This window comes from Cuculus canorus, chromosome 9 (genome assembly GCF_017976375.1).
Source record: "Cuculus canorus isolate bCucCan1 chromosome 9, bCucCan1.pri, whole genome shotgun sequence".
In the NCBI taxonomy this organism is placed as follows: Eukaryota; Metazoa; Chordata; class Aves; order Cuculiformes; family Cuculidae; genus Cuculus; species Cuculus canorus.
In genome coordinates, this window is record NC_071409.1 from 3,859,998 (window position 1) to 3,878,793 (window position 18,796).

The following is an 18,796-nucleotide window of genomic DNA, read 5'->3' on the forward strand; positions in this document are numbered from 1 at the left end:
GATACAAGGTAAAGAAAGCAGACCCACCACGCAATCACACAGTCAAAAGAACAATAGAACAAGTCTACAGACCCCACACATCCCCCAGTGCAGTTGCTGCTCTTAAAGCCACATACGGGGATCTCAATCTCTCCCTGTCAGATACAACGCAGGTCTGAAGAAGCAGAGCTACTTTAAGAAAAATCCTTTTTCCAGTGGAAATGTGCAGATCATATTAGAAGCAGAGATGATCCCAAAACATGAGACCATCTGAACTGGAGATGTTTTATACCAAAGTTGTAGCTTATGTTCCTTTTCTACAGCCGCATAAAGCTACGCCCTCTCCACAACTTCCACATTTAAAAAGGTTGTTATTTCTACATGCTGTTATGATTAAAATCTTTAAACTCTCGTATTATAATACAACCATGTGATGCTTCTGAATTCTGCAAACAAGTCTAAAATAACGGCTTAGTTGAAGAAAAAATATGATCCCACTCAGCCCAAATTAACCCACCGTGTGAACACTACAGCTGGATACTGGGAGGCAGGTGCAGAAATAATCAATGCGCTGATGTGACAAAATTCCAGTGTTCTCCTCTTGGATGACAAAATGTGGAGGACAGACTGCCTCTCCTCCTCCTACTTTTCACAAAGCCGCCCATTTATTTATTTACTGAATGACAATCTGCACAGACGATGCCACAGTCTGAATGACAGTGCCACAGACGATGGAAACCCAGAGAAAGTGGTGTTCTGTTTACTAATACAATCCAGCAAACCAGTACTCCACCCAAAACTTAACAGGAAGGTATCACAAAATTAACCTTGGTGACCCTATAAACACTGCTTCACGTAAGGTTCATCCCCGAGAGACCAATCTGGAAAAACGTTCTTGTGGAATGCGCTATCCTATCAGATATCTGAAGACCAAGTTAGTCCAATTTTCATGAGGAAAACAGATAATTTTCTTTTGCTGTCAAACATGAAAAAAACTCTTTCCCCACTCTTGCTAATAAATTGTCAAGGGTAAATGTATCTGGTTTTCTTTACCACTACTGCAACATTTCCATTCAAGGGCCATTAGCCAAGACAAATACTGAGCAGAAGTGGTGTTTTCTAATCATCTCTAAACATTAGTTATCTCAAAGAAGATGGTGGGGAAATCACATTGCCTATCTCCAGTACTTTTATCATCTGCAGTAGTGTCACATCCCAAAAAATCTCACAATACAAAACATCTTTGCTCTGTGCCAAATTCCAGCAGTAACTGATGGAAGGTGTTTCTGCTACTTCCTCCACTTTGCAGACAGGAATCCACGGCAAAGAAGCGAATGACTTGTTCAAAACTCCACAACAAACCTGCATTGGAACATGGAAGTGCCTTGCCTTTGTAGCCATGGATATAAAGCTGCCGTCGTGCTCTCTCCTGTCACACACCTTGCACAACAGCACCAAGCAGCCAAGGATGTGCCAACCTCATCTTGAGTTCTGGGAGACGTTATGTGTCCCTCCAGATGACATTCCAGAGATGTCCGAGCACTCTGTCTCACTGGAAAATGTAACATGTCCAGGAATGGCTACTTAAGCACACATATATGATGTGATTTATCCTCTCATCTGCTTTACAAATATAAAAATTTAAAAAGGGAGACATGGCACTCTTTAAATGCCACTATATTACTAAAAAAACCCAACCCAAAACCAAAACCAACCACAAAACACATGTTACTTTGACAAAATTCTAGAAGCAGAGGTCTTTTCAGACAGATTAGCTCCAAGGGGAAGGACAAGAGAACCAACCCACTATGCTATCCTGGCTCAGACAGGTTCTTGATCTCTAAAAGAAACAAACCCCTAAAACAACAAGAAATAATATATCACTCTCGACAAAGTAAAACCGCCTTTAATTAAATTCCTACAGAAAACAAAATTTCTATGCAAACCGTTTAGTCAAAAAGTAAATATATATGTTTAATTCTCTTTCAAATGTCAACAGGAATTGAGAGCTACCAGTGTTCCTTGGAGAACAAGCAGTAGTTAAAGTCTGTTTTGCTGATGTTCAGAAACAGTACGTTACATCTTTTAACCAGCAGTTCCCTATTGCACGTAACAAATTTGCTCTCCATTTAAGCACCTAAAAGCCTGGTACCTCACTAAATAAATTAAAACAAATCCAGTTTCTTCAGCAACCATCTTCAACATATATATCTTGGTAAAGCGACATTATTGCAAGCTTTTAATAAATACAGAAAGAAAAGATTAATGACTCCTCATTGGTGTTTTATAGAAGGATCTTCTCCCATAAATACTTGCTTTTCCAAACATTTGGGGATTTTGGTATGTATGCTCTAAAAATCGCTGTGTGTAGTATATTTAATGAAAAATCTCCATACGTAGGTCAGTACATTTGCACAGCACAACTAATCCCAGACACAAATTTCAATGCAGGGCTGGAAGTAGCCTCTTGCTGAACCTGAAATAGATGCGTCTTTTAAGGTGTTGAAAACAAAGCCCAAGAGGCTGCACGGGAGACCATTACCAACGAGGGATTCTCAGACGTGTTTAGAACTGGCCTAACTTTCCTCTGATCAAAGGGCTTCTGTGAGTATGTGACTAAGGGAGAACAAAACTATGCAACCCTAAACATCTGGATGCTGCATTGTTTCCAAAGGTCTCCTCCCTCCCATCTGCCCCCCCCCCGAACTTACGAATATCTACTCTTCTTTCGGCAGCAGTGTGAGACATGAAGCAGCTCCCTGTAGTACAATGATACCGTGGTTGCTATTTACAGTAGAATTAATGCATTGGTGCCAGCAGGGCAGAGTTCATACAAAAAATATACATAATACGGTCATTTTTAGCCAGATTAGGATATAAAAAAAAAAAATTACTCTTCAAGTCCCAACTTTAAACAAAGATCAGTTCTGTCTGAGGTCTTCACACCTCCTGAGTCTGTTAGAGTACATCACCCTAACGTATAAAAACAAATATTTACACCTCCATAAAGTACCAAAGAATTTTTAAAAATGCCTAGTAGCTCTCAGCGTGCAAAGTCAGCAGGAACTGATTATCCAGGATCTTCACTTGTGGAGACAGTCTTGGAATCAAGCATTCAGAAGCAGAGTGCAAAAGACTCAGGAACTATTTCAACCCATTTCTTTTTGTTGTTGTTTCCTTTCTTATTTAAAAGAAGTTTTGTTGGTCCATGCTACAGTTCCCCTTTAAAAACACTTCTCAAGGTAACATTCACCTTAGTGCAAATGCAAACACCTTCTAGGATCTGTAGTCTTTTCGAACAGTATGAGCCATCCAGTTCACTTTAGTAGTCCAACTTTCCCGGAGTGCTTCATCAAACTTTTGCTTAAACTGTTTTAGTGCTTCTTCCTCACTCTTCCCTAAGGCCAGAGAGTCCTAAGATGACAGAAAAACAAGTACTGTTAGCAATTTTAAGCACCACACTTAAGGCCTCTTTCACCTTACAACATAAACCACACTGTGACAGTTTTCTTCTGTTTCAACACATGTTACTTACCATTCATAGAATCATATAATAGTTTGAATTGGAAGGGACATTAAAGATCATCCAGTTCCACCCCCCATGCCACGGGCAGGGACACCTCCCAGTGGCTCAGGCTGCCCAAGGCCCATCCAACCTGGCCTGGAACACCTCCAGGGATGGGACAGCCACAGCTTCCCTGGGCAACTTGGGCCAGGGCATCACCACCCTCATCCTGAAGAAATTCCTCCTTATGCCTAATCTAAATCTGCCCCTCTCCAGTTTATACCCATTGCCCCTCGTCCTATCACTCCAAGCCTTTGTGAACAGTCCCTCTCCAGCTTTCTTGGAGCCCCTTCAGGTACTGGAAGGTCACTCTAAGGTCTCCTCAGAGCCTTCTCTTCTCGAGGCTGAACAACCCCTACTCTCTCAGCCTGTGCTCGTATGGGAGGTGCTCCAACCCTCTGATCATCTTTGTAGCCCTCCTCTGGACCCGTTCCAACAGCTTCATATCCTTCTTATATTGAGCATTTCAGACCTGGACACATTAAGCAACACATCAACTGCTATTTTCTGCACTTTCTGGGTTTAAGATAAAACTAAAGAAGCATTAAGCAAATAAATTTCACCTTTACTGCTCTATGCTTGTGCATGAGCCAAGACCCACAACAGCCCCAAAATGACTACATCTAAGATGCAGGATTGCTAAACTGATTACAGAATGGCTGAGAGGAACGTGCAGTCATAGCTCCCTTTGACCACTAGGGCTGACTTTAGACCTTGTTCTGTAGGGCTGAAAGAGAAAGCTTGGAGAACTATGTGGAAACACTGAGAGAAATGGAAAACAATTCCAATTTTATTCATCTTACAATCCAAATTCACATACTGGGAAAAAGCAAGGTCCTACTAGCTGTAAATTGTGCTTTACCTTGAGATACTGTATGTCCTTGACAGAAGTTAGCTCTGGAAGCCCTGCAGTTAGCATCAGTGCAAAGAGGGTAATAAATAGGTTTCCATGTTTCCGCAGAATCAAGTAGGCTTCTTCACAATACTGGCGGAACCTTCATGTTCAACCACCGAGCACATGCAATGAAGAGAACACATGAGAACTGATCACGCAGTTGACAAATACATGTAACAACTTCCAAAAGCTGTTATCTGGTCCAACACATACATCGTAGGAACACAGTAACAGAAAGGACAGAGAAGTCTGCAGAACCTTCAATGTGTTCCTACAAAAATATCCCATGTCTTTCCAATAAGCTCTTAAAACATCAGTATAAAAACCAAAAAGCTTTGAAAAAGCCCATTTCTTCAGAAGGAGTGAAAAATGCCAAAGGGAATGCCAGTGTCCCGTCTCCCTGAGAACTGTTAGGTGAAATGGCCTGATGATCCTATATAGTGGACCGACAGTGGAAAACCAAAAGCCCTAAGGCAGCCCCTACCAACCTGTCTGTCTTTGTAAGGTAATTCCTTCCTGAAAACATGGTCAAATTTGAACTGAATGCCAGATCTGGCATAAAGACCCATCACACAGACACTTGAGAACTTGCTCATTGTCCCCAAATGTGCCACTGTCCACAGATTAAGCTGTGAATTTCCATAGGAAATGGGTGGAACCCTTTGGACTGAGATGACAAGTTATACATCAAAACAAGTCCTCTTCTCAGGCGTTTTTGAAGTGAAAGTGGAATCCTACCGCCCTTTAAAGAACTCTGTGTTCCACAGGTCTCGCAATAGCAGAGTCACCTAACAGCCTTTACTTCAAGGCTTTAAAAACGAAGCTACAGGTTGATTTGCTCACTCTCCAGGAGACACAGATCACTGACAGTTGTTCTCCACTCTTTCTAGATGCACCGTTACAAATCGATGTATAGTTTCTTCTACCAGAAGTAGCTGTAAGATTTATTAAGCCATAGCCAAGTACTTGATTTCATATCTCAGTCAATAAAGTCTTTCTGCGGAAACTGTTAGCAAAGTGAGAGCAAAACAATCAGAATGCCCTTCCTGTCAATTGGTGAGAACGATACAGAAGGGAGAAAGAAAAAACCACCTCCACAGGTAGGATCACAAAGGGCAGATTTCCCTTGCCATGTGCATCCATTGTAGCTCTAATCCAAGATGGGACGGGGCATGCAGACGTACTGGATTATGAGCACATGGCTCTGTAAAGCCAGGCATCTAATTAGGGCCAGGATTGAGCAGCACTGAATGAGCATCGATAGGCAGGAAAGGCAGAAAGGAGCCTGTTCCAAAGTCCAGTGCCTCATCTTGCTTCAACAGCTCATGGAATCTGTGCCTTGTACCCAGTGCTGCTGAAGGGAAAAAAAATGTGGATCCCAGAAGAATCTGCCACCTTCTGGTGAAGGAAATAAAAGGGAACTGCACTGTTCTGCTGCAGAGCTGCAGGTTCTGATGTACAAAGTCATTTGTATATATATTCTGGCTCAGGCAGAGAAATAGTTAGTATTGCATATACGCGTTAGCACACTTCCACACAACTACAGAGGAACAAACCAAACTCAAGACAGGTTCCTGGAAATTATATCCTCAGAGACCATCTCAGTTACAAAAGGAAGAGATCAAAATAATACTGACCGGCCAAATTTTTCAGTGTTCCCTGTTTTTCCTTGTTGAATAACATGAATAAAATCATAGGTGAGGATGAAAGGTACTCGTTCCCTTTTAATTCCAAACTTGGACTTGAAGTTGCCCAGAATATGCCCAAAATCTATATGAAAGAGCTAAAAAAAAAAAAACAGAAGTGAAAATTAATCTCTCCAGGGAATATTTCACTTTTGTAACAATATCTACAGGATGCGGGTATCAAGAACAGTCAACTCTCCACAGCCGTTGCTTCAACCCCTTGGGAATAGTTAGTTTTAAAATGTTTTAAGATTTATTTAAAGGCAGTGATAACATCTACACTCTTACAAGTAAACTCTGCTACAAATCAGTGTGCAAAAGACAATCTCAGTTTTAAGCTTCTGATGTCTGCCAACAGACATCTTGTTGGTAATAAGACAGAAAGTTGAGCCCAGTGATGAGTCCATGTGGCTCAACATCATCGTGCCTGAGGGCTTCCAACAAAGTCAGGAGCAAAGCCAGCAGAACTTAAGTTAATCTCAAGGAACCTGTGACAGTCCTCTCATTTTAGAATCAAAGATAGGGGCATTTCAGCTTTCTTCCAGTAGGTAAAAAATTAAAGGAATACTGTGTCTATAAAACTTTCATTTTTATAACCCTTGCTACTATTAAAGGCAGAATAAAATCAGACAAGTTACACCAGAAGGTAACAATTAAACAGGAAACTATATTTTTAAGAGTTTACCTAGGTTCTAGATTGGAGTCACAGCATTATGCTGGTACGGAGTTCCACGTGGGAAATTTGTGCAGAGGTGGGCTGTAGAGAATAACTTCAGGAAAACTACGCTGCTCAAAATGGGAGTTCGTGGATTTAAGAGTATCTTTAGAAGACCATCCCAAGACTAATTTTATTCAATGAATCTGAACCATTAAGAGACCTTTTGGATGATCTGAAAAAGTTCTGTAGAGCAGCCTCTAAGTAGGCATTGGTTGGTTCTTCCACTAGTCCCACAACCTCCTCTCTTTGAGGCTCTCTTCAATTCTCAGAAAACAAAGATATCGTTCTAACAACATGTGGATTTAATTTTACTGAGACACAAAAGGAATTAAAAGTTCTCAAGATAATTCTTGCACAGCAGTGACAGCGTAGTTATTCTGCCCACAGAAGAGGTTTTTACCTGACCATTCTTCCTGACCATGATATTGTCACTGTGTCTGTCGCCAATCCCCAACACGTAAGTAGCTACACAGTAGCCAGCACAAGACAGAGTAAATTCTTCAATGGCTCGATCCAGATCGTCTCTGTAACCACAAAGATAAACAATATTAGTGCGTCCCACTGGTAATTCAAGTCATGCCTTCACCTCAAAAAGGATTTTTGCTTGTATAAACCAGAAACCTATTAGGCTGCTGTAAAACTACACTTATTTGAGAGAAAATACTGTAAAATATATGGAGAGCAGGAGAAATGCAAGTATGGAAGGAAATAAAATTAAGACTTGAGATCCATGTGGTTTTCTGGAGTGGGTTTGTTTCTTTTGCCAAACCTAGAATAACTTACTCAACAACGTGCAGTGAAAATGCTGCAAATGCCAGAATTTCAGATGGATCATCATTTGAATTCAAGGGCACCGTGACTCTGAGTCAGAACTTGACATAGTAGAAAAATAGGTAGCAACAAACCTGCCACCAAAGCCACACGTTCCTCAATATTGCAACAAAAACTATGGGAGTTTTGTAGCTGAGGCTATAGATGAGAAAAAAACTGGAGTGGTTACCCTAAGTTGTATTCCTTCAGCCAGTTCAAGAGGGCATCTTTATTGAAGGCAGCAGCAGCAGCAACGTTGCTACTATTTAACTGAATGTCAGCAATGGTTTCTGAACTAGAAACAGCCTCAATAAGGCCAGAGTGATCCCCAGTCGCTAGACAACCGTACGGCAAGATCCTGAAAGAAAACACAGGTTGATGTTAAACACAAAACCAGCAAGAATGTTTCTTAGCCTATCAGTATTTTAAGTGGGCTGAACTCTCAGGCTAACTTCAATGTTAAACTCTTGAAGGCATTGCTTGCAAAGTTAAAATACCAGCAACACATTTAAAACATTAATTTTTCCTATTACATATACGTATGCAAAAAAAAAAAGAGAAATTATAACCAATCCATTTTTTTCCCTTTTCCTAGGGAACAGAGTTACTTGTAATTCAACAGGAGCAACCATAGAGGGAGCCCATTGCTGTCATTTGTTATCTACTGGCTAAATAGACAGTAAGTTATACCCACGGTCATTCTAGACTACATTATTTGTGCAAATGGAACATCGGATCTTATCCTTTTTTCCTCCATCCTTCCTCTTTCAACTTAAAGCAGTAGAAATCCTTTTAAATATAAACATAAAATAACTTTTTCCAACTCTTGCTAATTTTAAGCACAGAATCCTGGACTGAAAAACCAGGAACACATCTTTTAACCCACCTGACGTGTACAAGTACTCTTGGGCATTCATGTACAGCGCCTAGTAAAAACATCTACACAATATGACTGTGTTAAAATAAGGCTCAGTTAAAGATACGAATCAAGGAGAGATCTGTCTCAGTAGGTAACTGTGTTTTCCAAAACGTTTCCTCATTCCAGATACTTCAAATGCTAAACGAAATGGCAACTTAGATGGGAGCTCAATGCAAGCAAAGGAAAGGTGCAGCAAACTCTCCAAAGGCATAAAGTGTCTGCTCTCACACGAGGCACCTCAGATCAAGAACATGATCTCAATCTGGCTTGAATCCACGGATAAAAACAGATGCTCACGCAAATCTCCCTGCACTAGACACGCTATAGGCAAGCACTTGCTAACTCACACAGTGGGATAGAAACTGCCAGACACATTAAAATTTCTCTGTGTGTGTGTATACATGCACATAAAGAAAAAGCACGGCTGGTGGAGCTGTCATCAGTAGTTACATACGAAACAGATATTAATTTTGATTGCAACAAAGCAGAACCACATCTCCAAATTGACACAGCCTACTATTCCAAGTTCTGGCAGAAAAAAAATCCCAGAGAGAATTAATAGCAACTTTTTGGCACAACAGCTATTAGATAACTGAATGGTTTCTCTACCTCCGTGCTAACACACAACTGAAGCGACACCAAGCAGTCACAGCTACATAGCTGGAGATTCTTCTCTATTGGCCACTATGCGAACTGAAAACCAGATCCAACAGGGCATTCAGAGAACACTCAACTTCAGAACAAAGAAAGCAGCGTAGATCAGGAACCTTCTTTCCGCTTCTATTCTAAACTATTTCCCCATTAAAAACCCCACTCCCTGGACCAGAGGATTCCCACAATGAAGAGCAGGGCATCTGTAATTACCCAACGCCAGTGCTCGATAGAAGGAAGCACTGCCCATCCTTATCACGACACGACAAATGGGAGCCAAATATTGCCAGGTTAAAGTGCACGCTGGCCTTCTTCCACGGCATTTCAACCCACCCTCCTTGCAGCTTAACTGGGCACACATCCAACAACTTCCCCTTCAAAAGCAGGCAATGATGAAAGCCTCCAGCCCCTGGAGGACTGCGCGCTTACAACGGGAGGAAAAAACATCCTTGTCAGAGAGACAGTTTGACAGGAGTCAAGTTAGGGACAAATCCTCTGGGGCCTTTCCATCTCATCCTGGTCTTTCTGACTTCAACATCTGTCAGCAGGATATGCTCCCTGCTTTTCCAATGCCAGTAACGACCACGGACAGATCGATACAGCAATCCATGTCAGGACAGAAGGTCATCTTCTTCACTCCATTTAACACTGTTCTTCACGTCAGGAGTTTAATACTCTACAGTGGTACCTCTCCAAATACGACACCAAGTTCTGGTAACTTACCAGCACATTCTTGATAATGGCAGGTTCCATGGTTTAGACATCATGGCGTTCTTTACACTCGTAATTAATGCATTCTTCAATACGTTTGTGAACTCTGATTTGGTTCATACCATCAGAGCTCACACACGTTAGAGGAGGTGAAAATGAAAACCCACTGTCAGTAGACAGAGAAATGACAAGAGAGTGTGGAGAACTCCCTCTGTCCGAAAGTAATCAGGTAGTAGACACTTTTCTGACAATTTACCACAGCAAAAGTCACTCAACACAGATCAAACGCCTCAAACTTAGGATTTTCTGTTGATCTAGTACTTTACTCATTTATCCCCCAACACAGTCTGAACACTGTAATGCAGGTAAAGCCACGGGAACTTTCTGATGATTACTGATTACTCTCCTAAGGGGTGCAACACTGCAGTCCCCATTGCATGCTTGGGAAGGCAGAGGTTACACTCCTCGGCCATGATGTATTTACAGAATTGAAATATTCCTCACAGAAATAATGGAAATTTATGCAATTTACTCTGAGTATGCCCAAACAAGTGACCAGATGCAGAATTTTTTAAAGCAAAATAACTTGAAGAGTTGTAACTTCTCAGGGGAGTTGGACTCTCAAAGTCTCATTTCGTCACTCTGCAGTTGCAACCCCAATACAAATACCATTTAAGTTAAGTTTGCTCCTTAATCACCTGTATTGAAGTACAAGAAACAACTAGAGAAACTGCAGGGAGAACTGAGGAGCTGGGCTGCATATACCAATCTAATAGGCCAAAGATTTCCTGCTTGATTTCCAGGTAATGGTTTGTCTCAGAAATGAGTGGTTCTGGGGATTAATTAACAAACATGCTTTTGTGATGTTCTCATTTCTCTCTGGTACCTGAGTGGCTGATGCCTGAGGCAGACTGACCCTGAGCCAGACTGCTCTAAAAGGCACAGCAGTGCTGGCCTGGGGTGACGTCTCTGCTCTCTTATGGCTGGGTCTGTATCGAGAAACAAATGCAGCCTGAACTTTCATGCCCTCCATGGTCCATCCAGCAATAGTCCAGGACGAAGGACCTACTGGAGTACAGTGTTGCACCCTCCCATATACACATCTTTCCGGTTCTGATGCAAACCCTGTCCAGTGCCTGGATTTAGAGAGAACACACATGTGGGAACCTACTCGACACAACGCAGCAAGTGTGAAACAAGCCAGCTTACCCGGCAGACAAATTAGTTAACAGTTAAACCAACCAACCTTTCTCCTTTTTCAGCTTTGGAGATACCAGACTCAACACATATTTGGTATTCCTCTCCAAAGCTAAGAAATCCCACCGGGAATATTGTGCTTGCTTTAGTCACAGATTGGGCTAAGAATTTGTTTTAAATTACTACTAAATGACTGCAATTGCAGTGGAATTACACAGGATCTGATCCTGTCCCAAACTCCTTGATGGCAGCGCACTGGTTGCCACTTGATCCATACTCCACAGAAGCTGTACAATTTGCTCGTGGCACACTACCATTGACTGGAAGAGAGGCGAACAGTGAGCGCTCCTGCTCCTACACTGCTGAAAGGAGGGAGAAGCCCTGCTTTTACTGGAAAGGAGTCACCAGACTTTCTGTAGTGGAAAAAGTTGAGAAGCACAAAATCCACTATGCATCCGCAAAATGACAAAGGGATGCAACAGCTTCAGGGAAACTATAGCCTCAAAGGATGATACAGGGTATGAAGAAAAGACTTCACTCATTGGCATGGATGTATATAGTTGTATTTTTCAGGGAAGCAGAGCTATTTGGCACTATATTCACACCTGGCACTGCAACTCTTACCCAAGCAAAAAAGCAGCAGGCCAACAAGTCTCAACCCATGAACAAGGCAAGAGAACTCATCACCACTGCTGCTAATGCACAGCTTTTGGAGTTGCCTTTTCTTAAGAGGTGTGCAGACCATAAACACAGTGATGACAAAGTCCGACTCTTAGCTGCGTCCTCATGCTCCAATTTTTTTTTCTAATTGTTGTTTTGTCCAAATCTACTCTCAGTTCAAGAAATTAGAGCCTTCTCTTGGCAACTGCCCGGTTAATCTCTGATAGACACGGACCCATAACCCTGCCTCAATCTTATCTTATAATCATAACTCTGAGGATGAATGGAAGGAAGATGCTCCCAGTTAGGTAAATAAATGGAAGAGGTCAATTATAGAACTTCAATTCTCACTAGGAATTTCCCCTTTCCACTTTTTTCTTCTGCGAGTTTTAAGAAAAATCTCGGACATTAGAGCCACTTTTTGGTTTTTCTTTGTTGCATTTAAGAAAATGCCTCAGTCAGGAAAAGCATATTTGACGACTCCTAATTGCTATTCCTGTTTGCTAGGCATGGTGTGTGGCCCAGGCTGGAACCACAAACTAAGCTTCTGGGAAGGCAGAGACCACAGAATGCCTCATCCGGGATTCCACAGCTGCCAGAATCTGTCCTTGCCCCTAAACGCTGGATCAGTTTCCTCACAGGCTATTTATAATGACATAAATTGTCTAAAGTTTCCTTAAATCCATGGTCAACTTACTCACTCAGCCACCTCATCGCAAACGTACACTTCCAGAAAGAATTAATTCTTCACATTCACTCAAAGTCATCTTTCCACAGGCAGCAAAAGTAACAAGTCTGCAACTGCACTTCTCCGTGGGGGCCGATGTTATGCCCCTTATGAAGCTCTCATTACTAGGTTTGAGCCACAAAAAAATTGAAATAAAAAGAATATCAAATGTTTTTTTATTTGAGCAATTTCAAAGCATCTAAATGAAATATTTCAAGTAATATCTAAAGAAATACTTCTAGCCTTATAAACAACACTTAAAAATTAAACACAAAGGAATAGATGGGGCCTTGGGCAGCCTGCTTTAGTGGGATGTCCCTGTCCACGGCAAGGGGGGTGGAACTAGATCATCTTTAAGGTCCCTTCCAACTCTAACTATTCTATGATTCTAATACAGCTCTTTTCACAGGCATAAAAAATGGTTTATAATAATGTGACACACAGTATCTCCTTTAGAACTATTTTTCAAAAAAAGAAATCAGAATTTGAGAATTATATAAGCTAAAACTGATGCACAGACTTGGCTCCAAAGGTTTCCCAGGTAGGAGAGGGTCATATGATAACAGTGAGCCAAATTCTGTTTCTCTCTGGAATACTCCAGTGGTCCTACAAAGAAACCACGCCTATCGTAGCAACTAGACGAAGAAAGACGTTTCTGGTCTGAAAAATGCTTTATGACATGCAAATAATGTTTTATCAAGAAAAGAAGGCAGAGTAGGACTTCAGAACATACTCTGAAAATGTTCGCAATGACCGCAAGCCTTTAGGTATAAGCAGAGGTGACAGGACTGCTTACCACAGGAAGAAAAGAGGCTACTACAAAAAATAGTTGAGTTCATTGCTAGTTACACAACTGATGACAAAGTGATCAGCTTACGTGGGAGGAGACAATGCCTTAGAGACCTGACTAACGAACTAATCAATAAATGAAAACCTCACAGCCCTCCTCTTCACTCTGAAACAAATTTTCCAAATACCAGAAACTCCTGTACTCGTAATATCTTGGAATGGGTTTATTACTTCATTTTTTAGAGAAGTGGCTTTGTCGGGAGTAGCAGAGCAAGTGGAAGATTCTTCTCAGCTGACTAATTTCTAGAGAAGGTTTTTCCTATTAGATCTACCTATTGCAGAATTTTGATGGTATTTTCCAGATGCAATCCTCAGCAGCGACCTCTTGGCCAGCAGATGTGTTCTGTGTTGTACCCTACTTGCACACGTGTATCAGAACTCAAGAGCTACAATTCCCATTATCACCAAGTCCCCGTTTTTGTACATGCCTGAAAACTCAGTGACTTAATAGGTAAGTCTGTTACACGAGGAATTTATGAAACTCCTTTGTTTGGGAAGGAGGCTCAAAACCAGCTTACTGGACCGTTAACTCAAGAACTGTTTCCTGACCTCATAAAATGCTTTTTATCTAGGTGACTTTCAAAGGGTGAAAACAGTAAACAACGTAAGAGAACAGTGGAATTTTTAATCAGCATGGCAACAAGAGATATACTGCATCGCATATTCTTCTTGATAACAAAAATCCCAGTTTCACTTTACTTTCTGTGTTATTTCTTTTTATGGCTAAATTAGTTTGTAATGTGGGCAACTTCGGGAACAAAACGCAGAGAGGAGCCATCAAACTAGTTAAAGTAACCTCTTTCCTCAGCCTGTTCATCTTGGCTATGACAACTGAAACCTCTGGGCATCAATACAGATGTTTAGAAAGGGGACAGCAGGGAAGGTATTTAAAGAACAGGAAAGCTTTACTGCAAAAAGCGGACTCTCCATCCAAATAAGCCAGGCCTCATGAGATCCTTACCGGAGATCTAGACCAGCTTCTTTCCAAAGTATGTCCATCAAACGCAAAATCTGGAGCGTCAACATGTCCTGCCGCAGATCTGTAATGAAAGGGTGAAACTGCTACTTCCATTTCTCAGTGTGTCGTCGACAAACCTTCCAATCTTTGTAAGGCCTTCAGAAAAAGTTAACTAAAAATACTCACCAAGCCTAACGGATGAAGTTGGACTAAGCATTGTTATATTATGATCATTGACAATGCCTATACTTTGAAACTCAGTTAGAAGATGCTTCATTTTTTTACTGATGTCAGAGTAAACCACATTTATATAATGGCAATCCAGAGCAAGACAGCTTAAGTGCAAAGGCCGGAATGAAGACGGAAAAGGATAAAACTTAAAATATTTCTTATTGCTTACCATCACCATTTTTAAAGATGATCCCTACAAGATCTCCTCCAAACATCTTATTGTTGTATACTATCCATAGAGGCTTCATTTTAGAATCCATATACCTACACTTCTCAACACTAGAAGAAAACAACACAAGCTTTAGTCAAATAAGAATAATTCAACTGAAAAGGTCTAAATGTTGTTCAAAACACAACAGAACACATAGAGTAGACTTCTAGTTGGAGCAGTTGGATGTTATCACTGCTTTCATTCTGCTACTACGCTATGAGCACTTACCAAGTTATGAACATATCTGTTACAGATGGAATGTATGCGATACCCTGACTGGCATACACATTAAATGAAGCACCTGCATTTTCAGAGAAAACAGTTTGCTTTATACCCTTTAACATCTATTTTTAGACTTTATATTTAAATGCTGTTAAAAGTTTTAATGGCTTTTGTGCTTATTGTTATAAACAGAAGGCAGGAATGTACTCTAATTCACTTTTAGCCTTACATTTAAATATATTTAGCTACGGTAATTCACTAAGAGGGTATTAAGTTTCATGGTGGATTACAAAAATTTTCTAACTTAACTGGTATCTTAACCTTAGGAAGATTCCCAACAGACCTTTCCTCACGACAGAAAAAGCCGAAGGAAGGCAGAGCACGTACTCCTGTCGGCTTTCCTGTTTCCCTGCAAAGCTAAAGTGACATTCCATTCACTCAACTTACTGTAGTTCTGAAAGTATGACAGAAGGATTCAGGGGAGACTGGAGGTCAGAAAGTGCTTCTCTGTAAGCATTTTGTTTCAAACACGTATGCATTGCATCTTTTCCTTTTGCTTTGCTTTGCTTCATGGCATTCAACTTAATCAGACTATTCAAAGTCTTCATTTTATTAAGGGCTTCCACCTGAAAGAGATATTTATCTTTAAAAGCTATTACTCTGATTTTACACATAATACAATGTGAAGTCCCATTTCAAAACACATTTAACTAATTCTATAATTTTTTAAAACTGGAAATAATAGATGGCAATTAAGGTGACACTGCCCCAAAACCATGAGAGCAGCCTTTTCCATGTCCTTTGCATCCCAGAAATCTCATTTTCTTAAGTAACAAAGACACTGATGGGATGAAAGCTCCTATGCTTCGAGTCACTTTTGAAAGTATGGCTTAACATTTCCAAATAAGTTAATGAGATATTTTAATGTATGATAAATTTACACGAATTCCTTGCTCAAAACACAATTTTGTCCACTAATTCACAGCACATAACACAGATGCCTCTATCCATATTGGAGTCAACAGAAATAGAGGCGTGAAGCATTTGCTAATGAAATTAAACAGTACTTGAGACAAGCTGTGGATGCAGGTACCTCACTGTACACACTCGGGGAGTTGCACACCGTAAGATAGGGCCATATGAGAACTCCAAGACAATTTTTACATCTATAACTACTCTCAGCTTTTACAGAGCAAAGGCCTGAACGTTTGCTCATTAAGATTCTGCTGAAGTTAGAGATAAGGTAAATGCTCTAATCAATTAAGGGGCTCCAAATAGTAACATTTTGTCTAAGCAAGCGTTACAATAAAACGTGTACAAAGACAAGGCAACTATTTGGGGGCTGGAACTAGATGATCTTTTAAGGTCCCTTCCAACCCAAACTACTCTATGATTCTATGATTTGCAATCAATACAGATGGGTTTAACCCTTTTTCTGTTTTGACAACTTTTCTGCAGGTACATAATTTCTAAGAAAACCAGTAAACTAATGGTGTGCACATACATAACACCAAGAGAGAAAAGCCCTTCAGTAACAAACCTACAGAGCACATGCAACAAATCGGGATTTCTACATTGCATCTCATCTGAGCACCTTGTCAGCCAGATCTAAAAGAGTGGTTACAACAACCAGCCCCATCTGCACTAGCTCAGTAACACATGGATTCTCTAGCAAACAGCATCCATTTGTAATTACAAAAGTTGATTTCTATAGAAGGAAGCTTCAGGCTAACTGACAAGGTGCTGAGTCAAAACTTACCGCTCCTACAGAGCGACCGAGCCCTGTCAGGCAGGATGCTGTGGAAGCTGTACGCAGTTTGATTACAGAAGCGAGGCAGTGGAGACCTGCCAGGTCAGCCATCTGTCAAAACCAAACGCGCTCGGCTTTTCCACTCTTCTAGGAGCTGTACAAACATCAGTGACAAGGGAACAAAATGGAACCTGCATTGTGCAAACAGGAACTTTTTGAAGTATTTCTACTTTGAATTTCTTCCGTGTTTGCACAGTTGGGAATTTTTCTGCCCCTTCTTTGATTGCACTGACATTTGTTTCCTCTGAAGTGCACAAGCCTGTGCTTAAAGCATCTAATCTTTTTGTGATTTTGACAATATTAACAAGCACACATAGGTAAGAGACGGGTTTTTCAGTGTCCTGGGAATCGAAGTGATGAAGAGCACAACAGTACATGCCCATTCCACGTGCTTCTCCAAGCATAGTTCCAATGCAGGCAGCATCAAAACTATCAGAAATAACACTCACCGGACAAGTACCTACTGAGTTAGTTTCTGTGGCCTGATACAGCAAATATAGTAATTCCAGAGAGATCATTTTTCAAAGATTTTTATGGTCGCAATCTAAATAAACTCGCTGGAACTGCATTAGAGCCTTCAAACAGGATTTGTGAGTGTCTCTATTAATGATCTGCTGAGACACTTATTAGGGTATTTAAAAGCAATCAGAGCTCTTTGTTTTTCTTTTTCCATTTTTTTTTTTTGTTTTTGGAAATGGTACATCTACATTAACCCTAAAATGAGTACGTGGTTTACTTCAACATCTTTATTTCCTGGGAGTGCTACATTATATGACAACTTCAAGGTTTTTCACAACACCTTTTAGCGAAGGCCAAAGCTGCAGGAAGCAGTCCTGGACTCATCTAGATAGAGTTTAGATGAAAAGGTAACAGCTCCTACCCTTACTGGGGAAAAACATCACCAGTTTGAAGTGCACATCAACGCTATTTCAGCTAATAACCCAGTCTCCTGTTCTACTCAGAACACATGCACACTGCTGAAAGTATCTCGCACATCTGGGAACCCTACACAAACAGCTCCCAGCCTCTGAGGCCCCACTGCTCTCTGTGCCAGGGACGACTGCTCCATCATCCATCTATCCAGCCTTTTTGTTTCTCGGCTTCCCCTGTGCTTCCTTCGCTTCCCTGCTCCACAACAGATGGGCTTTGCCAAGGAAACATGCAACCCATAGGAGCAGTGGGGTAAAAGTATGTGAGTTACAGGTTGGGGTAAGTCAAGATTTCAAGGGGAAGGGCAATTTATACCTGTTTAGCAAGCACTTTCATGTGAGCGACGCTTCCTCGGCAGTAAGCTTCAAGTATCAAACCGAACTGCACTGAAACAGCAGGTATGTGAACCTCCGACCTAGAAGAACAGCTGCTCATCAGATCACAGCACTTCCAGATTAGTGTGCTTCCAGTCATTAACATGAAAACAAAACAGCCCCAACAAACAAAAAAACCAACACCTCTCCACCCCCAACCTTACAGTTCTGTAGATAAAACAAGAAGGCAAATCTCTTCAGAAATAACAGAACATCTCTGTGCTGAATACAATGAAAACTGGGTGGTTTCAATGCATGACACTTCTTTCAAGGTCTGGGACTGTTCTGGAGGCAGTAATGTTAGGAGGTGGTGATTGGAGATTTCGTTTCAGGAACCCTTTTTATTCAGGGAAGTAATACTCGTAAGTCAAAGGAGACGATCCCAAGATTACGGGCTGATGTTAAACCCTGTGTTCTCAAAACTTTTAAGGGAAAAGTCAAAATTTGCCTGAGGGGAAAACACTTTGAAATAAGCCACTGAACCTTACACCAGAGCAAATTATCACCCAGAACGTTTTCATGTAGTACTTGCTCTTTTTATTTAGAAGTATTAAAATCTGTACTTTGAAGCTAGACTCAACCTACATCCCAGCCCGCAAGGTGTCTGCCACTCACAGATCTGGGCATCAAAAGTGCAAGGATACACAAAACTGCTTTTATTTGCTGTTACAGACTCTCAAAAATAATATAAATT

At 41.0% G+C, this 18,796-nt stretch overlaps 1 protein-coding gene across 2 annotated transcripts in view; it reads right to left on the reverse strand.

Annotated features, from left to right (window-relative positions):
- Positions 1-1,852: 1,852 nt before the first annotated feature.
- Positions 1,853-18,796, reverse strand: part of PIK3CB (phosphatidylinositol-4,5-bisphosphate 3-kinase catalytic subunit beta) — a 95,955-nt gene continuing 79,011 nt past the window's right edge. For both annotated transcript variants that reach the window (XM_054074613.1, XM_054074614.1), the window contains 9 exons: positions 18,044-18,143; positions 15,436-15,614; positions 14,725-14,834; positions 14,328-14,406; positions 7,843-8,010; positions 7,243-7,366; positions 6,077-6,222; positions 4,407-4,539; positions 1,853-3,393 (listed from right to left, as the gene is read on the reverse strand). In XM_054074613.1, coding sequence (XP_053930588.1) covers positions 3,256-3,393; positions 4,407-4,539; positions 6,077-6,222; positions 7,243-7,366; positions 7,843-8,010; positions 14,328-14,406; positions 14,725-14,834; positions 15,436-15,614; positions 18,044-18,143 — 1,177 coding nt within the window. In that variant the 3' untranslated portion in view covers positions 1,853-3,255. The remainder of the gene's footprint in view (positions 3,394-4,406; positions 4,540-6,076; positions 6,223-7,242; positions 7,367-7,842; positions 8,011-14,327; positions 14,407-14,724; positions 14,835-15,435; positions 15,615-18,043; positions 18,144-18,796) is intronic.